This window comes from Plutella xylostella, chromosome 8 (assembly GCF_932276165.1).
Source record: "Plutella xylostella chromosome 8, ilPluXylo3.1, whole genome shotgun sequence".
NCBI lineage: Eukaryota > Metazoa > Arthropoda > Insecta > Lepidoptera > Plutellidae > Plutella > Plutella xylostella.
Genome location: NC_063988.1, coordinates 4,007,516 through 4,020,823, shown reverse-complemented (window position 1 = coordinate 4,020,823; position 13,308 = coordinate 4,007,516). Strand labels below are relative to the sequence as shown.

The 13,308-nt window shown below is 38.6% G+C and overlaps 3 protein-coding genes across 4 annotated transcripts; 1 reads left to right on the top strand and 2 right to left on the bottom strand.

Annotated features, from left to right (window-relative positions):
- Positions 1-174: 174 nt before the first annotated feature.
- LOC105387479 (U6 small nuclear RNA (adenine-(43)-N(6))-methyltransferase) lies at positions 175-2,964 on the bottom strand. Its single transcript, XM_011558212.3, has 7 exons — positions 2,769-2,964; positions 2,379-2,592; positions 1,970-2,110; positions 1,661-1,793; positions 1,300-1,416; positions 970-1,130; positions 175-872 (listed from the first exon to the last, which is right to left on the bottom strand). Exons 1-7 carry the CDS (start codon positions 2,871-2,873, stop codon positions 310-312), a joined length of 1,434 nt encoding a protein of 477 aa, XP_011556514.3. The 5' UTR covers positions 2,874-2,964; the 3' UTR covers positions 175-309.
- A 1,307-nt stretch (positions 2,965-4,271) lies between these two features.
- Positions 4,272-6,544, top strand: LOC105387480 (THO complex subunit 4). The gene is made up of 4 exons (XM_038114705.2): positions 4,272-4,632; positions 5,368-5,590; positions 5,797-5,991; positions 6,172-6,544. The coding sequence occupies exons 1-4, from the start codon at positions 4,408-4,410 to the stop codon at positions 6,348-6,350; spliced, it is 822 nt and encodes a 273-aa protein (XP_037970633.1). The 5' UTR covers positions 4,272-4,407; the 3' UTR covers positions 6,351-6,544.
- Positions 6,545-7,442: 898 nt separating this feature from the next.
- LOC105387481 (cap-specific mRNA (nucleoside-2'-O-)-methyltransferase 1) lies at positions 7,443-13,152 on the bottom strand. Of its 2 annotated transcripts, XM_011558214.3 has the most exons (15): positions 12,928-13,152; positions 12,610-12,711; positions 12,062-12,528; positions 11,791-11,934; positions 11,417-11,693; positions 11,032-11,228; positions 10,624-10,807; positions 9,976-10,198; positions 9,616-9,730; positions 9,199-9,445; positions 9,011-9,111; positions 8,813-8,928; positions 8,363-8,513; positions 7,953-8,040; positions 7,443-7,737 (listed from the first exon to the last, which is right to left on the bottom strand). In XM_011558214.3, exons 1-15 carry the CDS (start codon positions 12,938-12,940, stop codon positions 7,493-7,495), a joined length of 2,670 nt encoding a protein of 889 aa, XP_011556516.3. In that variant the 5' UTR covers positions 12,941-13,152; the 3' UTR covers positions 7,443-7,492. The 2 variants fall into 2 exon arrangements, with proteins under 2 accessions (XP_011556516.3, XP_011556517.3); XM_011558215.3 differs by lacking the exon at positions 12,610-12,711.
- Positions 13,153-13,308: the final 156 nt, after the last annotated feature.

Below are 13,308 nucleotides of genomic sequence, written 5' to 3'. Positions count from 1 at the left end.
GATTTTCAGTAAATCTGAATCAATCTCGGCAATCTGAAATTAACTGCTGGTCGATACATTTACAAGACACCTGTTTATAAGTAAATTATTTTATCCATTAGTGATGCCATAATATTAGATATTTATTCAATTATTTTTTACGTGTACGTACATAGGGTTTGTACTACTTTGTACCCTACTTTTAGTTGTTACCAGTCAACTCAAAGAATGTAGGAAAACCTAGTAATAGCAATGAAGGTGTAGGCTGTCTTTTCCCCGGAATTCCCATGGAAAGTTTGCACAGAGAAGCTAATAAATAATAATGCTTAATCATTTCCAATTATTTTTAATGTATTGTCCTATTTGATGTAGACCTTCTTTACCACCAGATCCACTAATGAAATCCATTTCAAAGAAAAAGTTGTTATCCTTCTTTAAAACTTTCAGGCAAGCATGTATGATAGGGTCCTCTTTTTCTCTACCTACATCATTTAATTCTATTTTATTATCTACAGGACTAGCAGAATTTGCAGAGGAATCCATAGTTCTATCCATTATTGCTGAATCTGATGAAGTATCAGCTGTAGGTGTATCGGAAATAGAATCACTTGCACTTTCATCATTTGGTTTTAATTTTTTTACTGTCTCAGGTTCTCCCCTTTTCATTAGTCTTCTTTTTCTTCTCTGGTTGGACCAAGTGTTGCTGGTAGCTGTTATTAGCAGTGTCAAGTTGTTGCCTCTTTTATCAACAACCTTGAATGTGATTTGCAAGGACTCAAGTATGGACTTGAACTTTTTAGTTACACCTTCTATATTGTAAGGGGTATCTTTTATTTTATCTAGTTTAATTAATACTGGAGTATTTTTCTTACGGGACTTTTCTCTAGGTGGAACTGAAAAATAAAGATATAAAGTGAGAAACCATTATCATCATCATCCAAGTCATCCAAATTATAGTAATATGAGAATAGTAAAGTACAGTTAACAAACCTAATTTATACAAATCATGGTCTTCATATGTCCATGCTAAGCCCCATCTTGTCACTCTGCCTTGGCAGAACTCAGTGTGAGTGTGACTAATTCCATCTGCTTTTAAATCTTGCAATAATTCCTTCAAATTATATTTGTGACCAACCATTGTCGTGTAGACACTGCAAAAGTAAATAAGAATTATAAAATGGGAGTGGTTAACACACATGTCAAGCTAACCAATCCCACCATCACCTGAGTATAAACTAGAAATCATTAACAGCTACGAAGTACTTTATCCAAGCAGTATCTTGCAATCAAAAAACTAATAGCATCCAGAAACATACTCACCATACTTTGTTCTTGTAAGATTTACTCTCAGTGATTAAATTTCTTATAAACTCTAATTCACCTCCTTCAGTAATTAGTTCTTGGGGGGATCCAGTAAATGCATTCTTTGGTTGAGGCCTGAAACATTATAAAATTTTAACATAAGTAACTACAATTTATAGAAGTAGAATGGTTTACAATCAGCCCAATTCAATATGATTTCTTTTACAATTATAATGCTACATACCAGTAAAATATGTAGGCTACTTTTTCATGGGAAAGCCTTTATAAAGAAAAATGCAAAGATCATGTGGAAAAGCTAGTGATGTGAACTATAATTATATAATTTTAATTAATATAAACATGAAAATGTATTCAGTACCTTGCTGTGCTGCGAGACTCACACAGCTCCTGCACATTGCTGTAGAATGGAGGGTTGCACATACAGAAATCATAAGTTTTGTCATCTTTCGATAGCAAATGATCAATCACAGTGCTTGTTACATTGTGATGCACTGAAACAAATATTAAAAGGGTTAAATAAATATGTATATTAAAGACGGCAACAATGACTGATCAGTAATTTTGGAGAGACACACACAAATGCTCATAAATGGTTTAAAAAGGGCCCCTGAGATGTGGCTAAGTTTTTTTTATTTCAATGTCAATGAATCAATTTTCTGTAACACACCTGTAATAAATGATTGTAAGTTATTTCTTTCAATATTAGCCTGTGCCATTGCTAAGCTGTCCGCATCAGACTCGGTGGCTGCCATGTGCCACTTCTTATCAGCAGCAGCGAGCAGCGGGTAAACAGCACATGCACCAGTTCCTGAAACAGTTTTTTTAAACATTATATTTTTTAATTAACATAAGAAAAAACATGTATTATAACTATATGTATTATTTTTATCTTGTTCCTAAATCTGAAGTTGCTAATCCTTGTTTACATAATTATCACCTCTCAATTCCCCTATGGGGATTGTTATCCTAGACATATGCAATTTTACAGAAAGATTACAACACTGCCAGCTTCCTAGTATGATTTTTGCAGGGCACATTCACATTAAAACAGTTCATAAACCTTTGATACTACTAACCTATGTCTACACCTGTGATATTTTCCTTTTTGTTGATGGAAGCCAGTATATCTTCAACCCATAGTATGTAATTGAGCCTTAGAGGTAGAGTAGGTACTAAACGGTCTTCTGGGATTTCCACATCAAGATTAAAATCTGATTTTAGCAGATATTTAGTAAGGACACGCAGCGATTTTGGGTCCTTGAAGTCAATGCTGACCTTTCCAGTCAAGTCCTGGAGCAGAAAATATAATGATTCAAATTATTTCATTCATGCATAACCTCTTCAACACCATAACATTTCATTGAGTTTTATCAGGTAGGTATTACGGTAGTGGAAGTAGTACTAAATAATGTATTAAATTCAAATTTTACTTATAATAAAAGCGTAATATTGACTCAAGAACTTACCACTTTAGCGACTTCAGAAAATTCTGGGTAAGTTTTGGCTAGGTTAGCAAAGTCAGGCGGGTTTTTATAAATGTTTCTCGGGTGCATAAATTTATTAAGAGCCATTTTTGATACACTTAAAACTTGAATTTATTATGTATGAAAGGCGGATATCAGCATTTAACATAAAAATAACTGCAAACAGAAATTTCACGTTCACAACTTCACAACAAACCGGCACTTTAGTTCACAGAGTAGATTTTTTTGTGTAACTGTCAACTGTTATATGACCACAGAGTACACTTGGCAGCGCTCAGAAAAATGACATAGGCAACTGTAGAAGTTTCTATTTTTATAATCTGTGAACAAGTTTTGTTTTTTATACCCCATTTACACTCTCGCCTCGGCCCTCGCCTCCTCGCTCGCCTCGTCACTCGTGCGGAGGCGCGAATGTAAACACCCACTCGCGTGTGACGCGAGTGGGTGTTTACACTCTCGTGCAGAGTTCAGTTGTCTTTGAGCTAGCAACGATGGAGGACGTCGAAGTTTTAGCCGCAACAATAAAGAATTTATGTATGATCACCGATTACTTCGCCGTTTATGGACCGATTTTGAAAATTCTTTTTTTTATGTATTGGGTTGATGAGGATGAGGATCCCATGTGGTCCCATTTTTTTCAAATTTTGATTCCACCTCCAAGTGTGGGTAAAGGGTTAAAAACAGGCTATGAATTTCCATTTTGGGTACCTATTAACCGATTGTAGTTAATGAAATTTAGAAAGTACATAGGTACTTACCTATATTTTTAACATTAAAAAAAATATGATGGTGACCTTGAGCTGATCTAATGATGGAAACGGAAGGTAGTCAAGGGAACTCCTCAACGGTAGGTATATAGCAACTACTTCGTGTTTACTACTGACAAGTAGGACTTATAGGTATCATTTGCTTCTTAATTTTGATTGTCAATTATTGCAAATAAACTAAGTATAAATAAGTAATAAAATAAAATAATGATAAAAAAACGACTTCAAAAAACCACTAAAACGTAAGAAATAATTTAAGGTTTAGACATGGTTTAGACCTATTCTATGTGACAGGTAAGTACTGCTTTTATTTCTTACGTTTTAGTGTTTTTTTATTATTATTATTTTATTGAAATATTTACTTATATGAAATTAAATGTTTCGTCTTGCGACCAATCCATTATACAACTGAGGAAAAAACACGTTATAATTATACGACGACGAACACAACCTGCGCGGCACGATGTAGAAGCCAGAATGAAGCGGACGCGAGAGTGTAAACACCCGCTCGCGTGCGACGCGAGCTCGACGCGAGTTCCTTTGACTCGTGCCCCAAAAACCGCTCCGCTCCGCGAGCGCCGCGAGTGGCGAGGCGAGCGAGGAGGCGAGCCACGAGCGTCTGTTCACACTCGCGCCTCGCCCCTCGCCTTGTCGCTCGCCTCGCCACTCGTGCGAGAGTGTAAATGGGGTATAAATAGCATTCGTTTCCGGTAGCCATTTTGAAATACGCCATTGTTCTTTTTCCTACGGATTCAACAGCGTCTCTCTTTCGTTTTGTGTTAATTTCAGAAATAAGGTCCTTGATAGAGTGCCTTAATTGTTTTTAAATATTAAATCAAATTAAGCCTTACAAAATGGTTGATCGTGTTGATATGGCTCTGGACGATATCATTAAAGCAACCAAAAAAGGTCCCCGTCCTGGCGGTGGTGCTGGACGTAAATTCGAGGGAAACCGAAAACCAGGACGCGGAGGTGGCGGCGGCGGCGGGTTCCGAAGTGCCCGCCCCGCTGCTGGCGGCGGTGGTGTTTTGAGAGGAAGAAACAGAGGCGGTGTATCGAAGCCTACAAATTACACAAGGGTAATTCAAATAGTTCATGATAATGATTGCAAATGGCGGGTGTGACGCATCAAGATGACGTCGGGAATGATGCTAAAGCTATTTACGTGAAGTAATAAGATGTTGCCGTATGGTCGCATCACATTCTGTATTTACACAAATTAATATTTTATAACTGCCCCTATTTTCTTGCATTTGTGTGAAAGTGGAAATTCACACATGTCCCACTCTCGCAGTGGTAACAGGGCAATTACATCGCTGTTTTGGATATGCCTTGTAACGAAGGTCCCAAATTCGCAAGTCTTGCATAGTTCAACTGCCATTCCCTACACACTGTGGTCTAGTCCCTCATCATTGTCGGAGTGTCGGTGTTCCCGGCGGGGCGCAGCAGCTGCCTGCACATGTCATCATGCATTGTTTTGGCTGATTCCTCCGGTCTTGGCTGGACACACTGCAGAATGGTATCCCGGGGACAGAAGAAACACCTTCAGTGATTTGTTTGACGATTCAGTGCAAAAACTTGAACTTAAAAATCTAGTGATGAAGTGAAAATTGTGATCACAATATTGTTACCTTCTAATTTCTTGTTTGTATCGCAATCATTGTATAATTTTCTTACTGTATTCTATGAAGTTTGATATGTAATTTTGCAAAATTAGTGTCATGCTCAACCAGTATTTGTCAGCATGATGAGTGCAGCCCAACTCAATCAGGCATGAAGCGGTTGGCATGCTCTATGAAGGACAACTATTTCAGGGTGATGTAAACAGCACTTGGAAACATGACATGTACAACACAGACTTCGGAGAAAGGACAGGGAAATTACAGAGAAGTGGTCCCATTACCACAGGCCCCACTAAGTTGCTTGTGTCAAACTTAGATTTTGGGGTTTCTGATTCAGATATTCAAGAACTGTTTTCAGAATTTGGCATTCTTAAGAGTGCCGCTGTACACTATGACCGTTCCGGCAGATCCTTAGGTAAGCATACTATAATTGAATTATTATTTATTATGAATTATTATTTAAAATCATAGACAGACAAAAAACACACGCAAAACTACTGCTTATGGTCAATTAAGACCTATTGCATGTTATAGTGACTACAAAAAAATAATCATGAATTCTGTTAATATACAATTTGTTATTCAGATCCAAGATATACGGCATAAATTTCTTTTTCACAGGGACTGCTGAGGTCGTTTTTGAAAGAAGAGCAGATGCATTAAAGGCAATGAAACAATACAATGGTGTCCCACTCGATGGCCGTGCAATGAACATACAACTAGCCACATCTGAAATAAGCAGTCTCAGAACAGAAGACCGAGGAGGTCGTCTAGGAGGAGGACCTGGTGGACCTATCAGAAGAAACTCCAATAGAGGTAATGATGTTTGTTTGGTCTCTAGGTTATTGTGATCATGCATCATAACACATGCAGTTGATGAAACAATATGAAATATCTGCCTTTTCATAAGTGGTTGTGCATGGTCAGCTATTTTCACCAGTATTTATCTATATTTAATTTTGACACATTCATCTTACATAAACCATTGAATTTCAGCAAATGGTGCCGGGAGGAACCAAGGGGGCGGCGGTGGTGGCGGGCGGCCGCGAGGCGCCGGGGGCAGACGGGGCGGGCGCGGCGGCGCCGGGGCTGCAGGGCCGCGCGGCAAGCGGCCTGTGCCTACTGCTGAGGAACTTGATGCTGAGCTCGACGCATACGTCAAAGAAATCAAGTGAAACACTAGTGCAAGTGATTAAGTTACCTGCTATGCATGTGGTGATAATTGGACACAGACAGTATACCTCTTTGAATTAATTGACAACAGTAAAATGGTGAACACTATTGAGTTGGAGAAGTAATAATTTTGTTTGACACAGGAATAGTAATTATGATACATTAGTAGCTTTTCCTAAATAAATATTTGATAAGATTTTCTTGGTTTTGTTTTGTGTCTACAATCATTTGTATGTAGAAAATAAGTTTATCCATATCACCTACCTTCATATTCATAATACCTACTTCACCTGCAAAATAATTAGTGAACACAGCAAATAACTGTATTTTATAATAAGTAAAATTAGTACCTATTATGAATGACCAATTAGTTAATGATGGTATTATGAAATCACTCCAAGATGCTGGTAAAGTCTGCAGAATTTGAAACGTAAATTCATTTCGGTACACTGACCAGTTTTCCTATAACATTTTTGTTTTATTTTAATAATTTATCGTCCACTTTACCGTCTCACTACCTGTCATAATATGGTGTCCACAGTTATGTTCAACTTTCGTAAATTGCAGTATAGCATGAATCTATGAAGCTATAAATGATAGTATTTACAAAAAAATAATCCAGTCGTCATGGAACCTGCTGGTAAATCTGAAGTACAAAGCAGTGTAACATTACACTTGCTGCACAGTACACGTAATGAATAGACCTGACATGTAATGAATATTATGAATAATAAATACAAATACAATACAGTATTTCTTCATTTTGCCTACCTGTAGGCTAGCAGGTAGTATAGGAAAAAAGTAGCAGTGGGTCTGGGACAACGTCTATGTCTTTGTTATCATCACAGGTACATGTAAAAAACACTGCCTGGGTACAATGCAGGTACCATCCCGTCGAAAGGTACAAAAAAACTTGCGGACAAGTTCCGATCCGATAGCATGCAAAAACTACAATGAATTATGTAAGTAATGCATATTCATCGGTAAGATACAGATACAGTTTCAAAAACTTAAAAAGCACTCACATAATTAAACGAACTCGGATCTCTGGGACCTGGGAGTAGAAACTGACTACATATAAATAAAAAACGTAATTCTGTAATTCATTCACTTATTTTATTCAGCTGCCACTCATATACATAGTTTATCTATTGATATTATGTTCGATGTACGTCTCCAGCTCTGCCCTTGTGAGTCCATCATGACGTAGACCATCGAGCACGGCGCTGGCGGGCTCCCAGGGCCACTGCGCGCTGCACAGAAACGCGCTTGTCATGTCCAGTCGAGCCTCCTCAGGGATGTAGTACTCGCTGCGAGGCTTCTTGTCTTTGCCGAAGCCGAAGTAGTATTTGTGGCCGCTCTTCTTGGACATGCGCGACTCCCAGGGCTCTGGAAAAATTATAAAATTAGGGAGATATACTTGCATAATGATTAGCCGGATGATAGTTACAGTATATGTTTTCTGGGATAGGATAACTATCAATAGATATGTTTATCTATTGTTAGTGGAGAGGACTTTTAACTTGTACTTTTAAGTCTTTGAAAATTTATTTCCTAAAAAATAACTCCATCTCACCGCTTAGCTTAATCGTGAAACCATTCACCTTTTATCTCCTTTATGAAGAATACAGATCCCACGATGTGGAACCTCTCCTCTCCATGATTTCTATCCGGCACCGCCACGGTCACAGCCTAGAAGAAATAAAATAAAAATAATTAATTAGCCTTGAGTCATAATAAAATATTTCAATGAGCGTTTGTTAGCGGACCACAAGCTGTGCAAGTATGAGCGAGAACCGAAAAAGTTGGCGTTACATAAATAAGTGTGCCTCAACACAAGCGGACGATACAGATGGCCAACATCAGGCGATAAGGGTAAATTTACTTAGCGTATTGATCACCACAGTAAAAAGTCAGGTAGGTAATTCTAAACCACACCTCACAATGCCATAACATTGGCGTTTTGAAACGAATTTAGAATAGGAGCCCTTATACCATGCGGAGATGCTTATACCTTGCGTATGCGCTTCATGGCGCGGTACTCGAGGTCGGCGACGGCGGCGGGGAAGTGCTCGAGCTGCAGCAGCCGCTTGCAGCGCAGCGGCACCGCGTGCTCGTCGAACGGCTTGTGCAGCGCCGCGCAGAACAAACTGCACTGGTTTAATCTGGAAATCGTGTCATTGGATTAGCTAGAAGATTACAGTATGATATGCATTGCCCACAAGTTTTTCTTAATTATATAGTGCTAAAATGGTGTAAGCTGAAATGGGATCGATATCATCGTAAACAACTTTGTTGATATTTTTTAAAGCGAATTTTCACGAGTCGTAGAAATAAAGTTGTTCAGAATGTCCTTTAACACTTTTTGCAACGCTCTGAATATATAAAATTATAACGGCGCTTAATTAAATAAGAATTATGAAAAAGTTGAGATAAAACTTATGATAGCAAAGTAAATAAATACCTCTCTGTGAGCGGAAGATGTGAGATGTCGATTCCTCCCAGCATTATCGCGTCTATCACATGCAGAGCTTTACTGTATATCTGTTGATTGCCTTGGCCACGGTACTCTTTCACCACCTATGTAAAAATTATAATCATGATTAATACTTTTATACCTATCAATTAAAATGTTTTTAGAACTTTAAAAACTAATACTGACCTCTCCAAAAACCAGAGTTTTGGGCGGCATAGTGATGTGCAAATCGGAAGCTATTTCCCATTTTATTCCTCTTAACTGATAAACCTGTTTTCCTCCACAACCTGTTAATAATAATAAAAATATTAGAGAAACTAAGTTGAAGATATGTAGGTTTAACTTGCATGTAATAAAAATTTTAAGGAACTTACCTATAAAAAACTTCAAATCTGGACTATTTCTGCCACTTTCTAAGAACACAAAGTGCCAGTCATAAACACTTTTAAATATCTTTAGATCGATTGCCGAGTTCAGATATTCCCGTTTGCCTAAAACACTGCTTTTGAATGTGATCGGACTGGACGCGTGCTGGGGCCGGGGTTTTATCGTGTCCAGTATTTTGACTAGAGTATCGTCGGGGGTCAGGCGCTCGGGCTGCGTCCTCACTTCGTCAGGCAGCTGGAAATAAATAAAGCTGTTTTAAAATAATTTGTAAGTTGTAATCTGTATCTTACTTTTTTGGTGAATAAATACATATTCATTTAATTAAAATTGAAGTTTTCCCTACATCATTATCATCTTTAAGCGGACTGGCTGATTAATAATATAATAACCCTGCGTATGCGTACCTGCCACAGTCGTAAACACTGCTCCCGTATTTCAGTTTGTGTCGGATCTTTCAGGTTCTTGTCTTTGCTGAACTGTGCTATCTTCAACAGGTTCTTAATTTGTTTGTCACCCAACCTGAAATTATGAAAAAATATTAATTAGACTACTTTAGCAGTAGATACCTATTTTGGTTGCGTTGCGATACACTGCTCACCTCCAAGTATAAATTTTATTCGAAAAATTAATTCAGCCCCGGATCGAACATAGCTTATGCAACAGATTAGATTAGATGAACCAATTTTCCATACATGACTGAGCTGTTTGAAAAGGACATACCCAAAGAAAAATTCACCCTCCAACATAACAAAAACTCCACATACTTGCAATTACTAGTATAAATATACTGATAAAACTCCGTATCAGCCTGCAACACAGCCGTGGGCACGAGCTCGAGCACGTGCGTGGCGCCTCGCTCCGTCCACATGCCGGCGTTCACGGAGAACAGGTGACGCTCGCAGGGCTCCGTGCCGCTGCGCTTCCACTTGCAGACCAGGTAGCGTTCCGAGTTGGCGGGGCGGGAGGTCACCGGCTTCATTATGCACACTGGAAGCCGAGTGGAGGGTGGGTTTTGAAGATGTAATATTTTATCGGGTTTCTCTGATGGATGGTATCAGAAATGAGGTTAACTGTCAGAGGCAAGTCAGAGGACTAAGTTTACCGCCCACTGGGCGCCCAGTGGGCTGGTCATATCTGCCGAAGAACCGATAACCGTTGGGGTAGACGAATTCTCGAGAGGAGACCATGAACAGGCAAACGCAGCGTGGGACGCCCTCCTGCCAGCTGGACTGACGACCTTAGGCGGGAAGCCGGTAGTGGTTGGATGAGGAAGGCCGAGGACCGAGTGTTGTGGCGCTCCTTGGGAGAGGCCTATGTCCAGCAGTGGATGATTATTGGCTGATGATGAATATTTTATGGCAACTTATAGGTGAAAACGGATTTTGAAGCAGTTATGAAAATGGGGACTTTACCTTGCTCAAAGCAGTGGTACATGATATAGATAAGTCCCACACTGAAGGGGGTGAAGACATCGAACAGCTTCACAACGAAATGCCCTCCAGTCCTTACTAGCATGAGAGCGGCCAGGCATTGACACAGGTACAGCTGTTTTGATAATATTTCTTGGATGTTTTCATTGCCTTCCACTGAAAATCCCTGAGAAGAGAACAGAATATTATTATTATAGTAGGTATTACTACTTCTATAGGTATTATTTAATATTTATAAGTTAACTAGCTTTATCTCCTGGTTCTTAGGTACTCTCTCAAAAAAAATCAGCGAAATCAGTTCAGTTCTATTTTATTCTAATCTGTTCTTGAGTTATAAATAGTGTGATAACATGACTTTCTTTTATATGTATGAGATAAATGTGAACTTACACCATCCGCCATCAGAAAATGTACGCCCTTATCTTCAGTATGTTTAAGTACATGGTCCTTCAGAGAGGTGAGATTGGCGGGGTTGAAGATATTGCCGTCTCCCTCTACACCATAGTAGGGATTGAATGTTTCGGCGGTACCCGCGTAGAAGTCAGATAACTTGAAGTCATTGGAACCTTTTAATGTGAACCCAAAGCCTGTAAATTAAATTATTTTGTGATCCTATACATAAATTTGATTTATACATACATTAAAAAAGGATTAAAACTAATATTTTGGTTGGGGCTGAAGGACTCAATTGCATTAGGACTAACATAATAATCATACAAAGTGGTTGCAGATTGGAGGTGTTTGATATGTTACATACAAAAAAACATTAGATTACCTTTAGATCTCCAGCCTTTCCGATACAAAACATATTCAGAAAACCCACCAGGGCCAGCACAAACATCTGCAAAATATAGAATCTCTTTTTTACTCAATGCACTTTCTCCATTTTCTTTTTTTGTTGGTTTTGTAAACATAAAATCAAAGGCGGCATCAATGTTGGCCATCTTCACGGCCGCTCTGTTCAGGAAGATCACTGAGCCAATAGTTTCATACGGATTACTTCTAAACCTTGCATTCCTTAGATCTTCATCATCAAGACTGTCAAATATTGTCTGGAACAAAGTTTAATTATAATTTACATAGTTTTCACTCAACTAATTTAAATTACCTATCAATGAAATGCTAGTCTTCTGTATTAAATAATAGTACCTTTGCATTTAAAACACCTTTCAGTATTTGCTCATCCACAAAATCTGTTTCATCTTCTATTGTTAATTTTTTTGGCCCTTTTTGTAACCATTCCTCCAGTACATCACCAGTAAAAGGTTCTTTAGGTGCCGTCGGTATCCATAACTGAAAAATAAAACTAAATAAGTCCATGTTACAAAATTATGTAAAAGCTTCTTAGTGGTTTTTTATGAATATGCAGTATTAAAGAGATTTTGAGAATTTATTCTAGCAGGATCTTAAATATACATACAACTTCTTCCTTAACTTCTGGTTTCTCATCATCTGGACTCCACTTAAAGTCTTGAGGAACAGTGCCCACAATGGAGGGTTTAAGTCCCAATCCTCTCCGTCCCTTCTGAGTAGACGCTTCCACAGGTTCTGTCCGACCATGTTCAAATTTACCCAAACCTCTACCTGGCTTAAATCCCATTTGGCTCATCATACGCTTGGCTTTTTCTGAATATCCTCCATTTATGTCAGCTCCATCAGCATTATCATTGTCATTTTCAGAGGCAGTTTGGAACTGAGGTCTCCGTTCGTCCGCACTATCTGCCTCATGCTCCTCGAAGCCGGGTCGGAATGAGTCTGTGGAAGATTCACTGCTGCTCCGGCTCAGCCGCATGCTCGGTTGAGTTGATAATGTGGTTGTATCTTTAAGTTCTGCTGAACCAAATCCATTATTGGCTGCCGGTAGTTCATCGTCTGATTCTTGAGGTACTGAAATAAAATTGAAACATATTTTTAAATAATATTCAAACAAGTCTCAGATAAATTTGCAGCTTTGTATAAATTAATAACCTGAACTGAATGATGTAGTAGAGGAAGCACCGAGGGTGTTGGTCCTCGGCCTTTTAGCAGGAACCGGCGATTCATCACTACTGAAGTCATCTTCTCCACCATCTCCAATGAAAAGAGAGGGAAATTTATAAAATCGTTTCAAGTTAGCCAGTCACATGTTTTCAGCATTTGTGGAGATAAATCGGTAATACTTGAGAGGAATCTATTATCATACTTGTGGAATTATTGGCTCAGTGCTTTAATCAAAGTGAGTAAGTTATAGTGCAATACAATGCCGTAAAAAATCGGTAAAACGTTAGGAAACAGAAATTATGTTACCTGAAAGACTCATATTGCACGGACTTTCTATTACGATTATTGTATTATTGGGCGGATTTTAGAGAAAATTCCAGCTTAATTTATGTAGCTGAACAGTAAAACATCAGTAGTTGTAAGAAAACAGTCAGCTTTTCTTCAGTATTTTCCTTTTTTCAAACGAATCTGAAAATAACCAACACCAAACACGCAAAACGTAAACAACTTGTGAACAATAGTGATGTGATTTTGAATACATGATAGAAATAATCGATTCTTCTGTCATTATTTACTCGTGCTTTACTGGACTGGCTACTGGTCAGCAGCGGGCCCAGCCACTGTACTTCGCTTGTGTGAATCCGGCTTATTTAGCCCACAGATTAACACCGGCATGTTGCTTAAAGT

What these genes read in the sequence shown, in the direction of transcription:
- LOC105387481 (XM_011558214.3), bottom strand. An exon ending in GAAAGGCTGGAGATCTAAAG is followed by an intron (nt 11,229 to 11,416) that starts GTAATCTAATGT and finishes TTTAATTTACAG; the next exon opens with GCTTTGGGTTCACATTAAAA. An exon ending in AGTGTTTACGACTGTGGCAG is followed by an intron (nt 9,446 to 9,615) that starts GTACGCATACGC and finishes ATTTATTTCCAG; the next exon opens with CTGCCTGACGAAGTGAGGAC.
- LOC105387479 (XM_011558212.3), bottom strand. Translation starts at nt 2,873, where the DNA reads ATGGCTCTTAATAAATTTATGCACCCGAGAAACATTTATAAAAACCCG. An exon ending in TTTCTGAAGTCGCTAAAGTG is followed by an intron (nt 2,593 to 2,768) that starts GTAAGTTCTTGA and finishes TTTCTGCTCCAG; the next exon opens with GACTTGACTGGAAAGGTCAG. An exon ending in CTTACAATCATTTATTACAG is followed by an intron (nt 1,794 to 1,969) that starts GTGTGTTACAGA and finishes TATTTGTTTCAG; the next exon opens with TGCATCACAATGTAACAAGC.
- LOC105387480 (XM_038114705.2), top strand. Translation starts at nt 4,408, where the DNA reads ATGGTTGATCGTGTTGATATGGCTCTGGACGATATCATTAAAGCAACC. An exon ending in CCGTTCCGGCAGATCCTTAG is followed by an intron (nt 5,591 to 5,796) that starts GTAAGCATACTA and finishes TCTTTTTCACAG; the next exon opens with GGACTGCTGAGGTCGTTTTT. An exon ending in CAGAAGAAACTCCAATAGAG is followed by an intron (nt 5,992 to 6,171) that starts GTAATGATGTTT and finishes ATTGAATTTCAG; the next exon opens with CAAATGGTGCCGGGAGGAAC.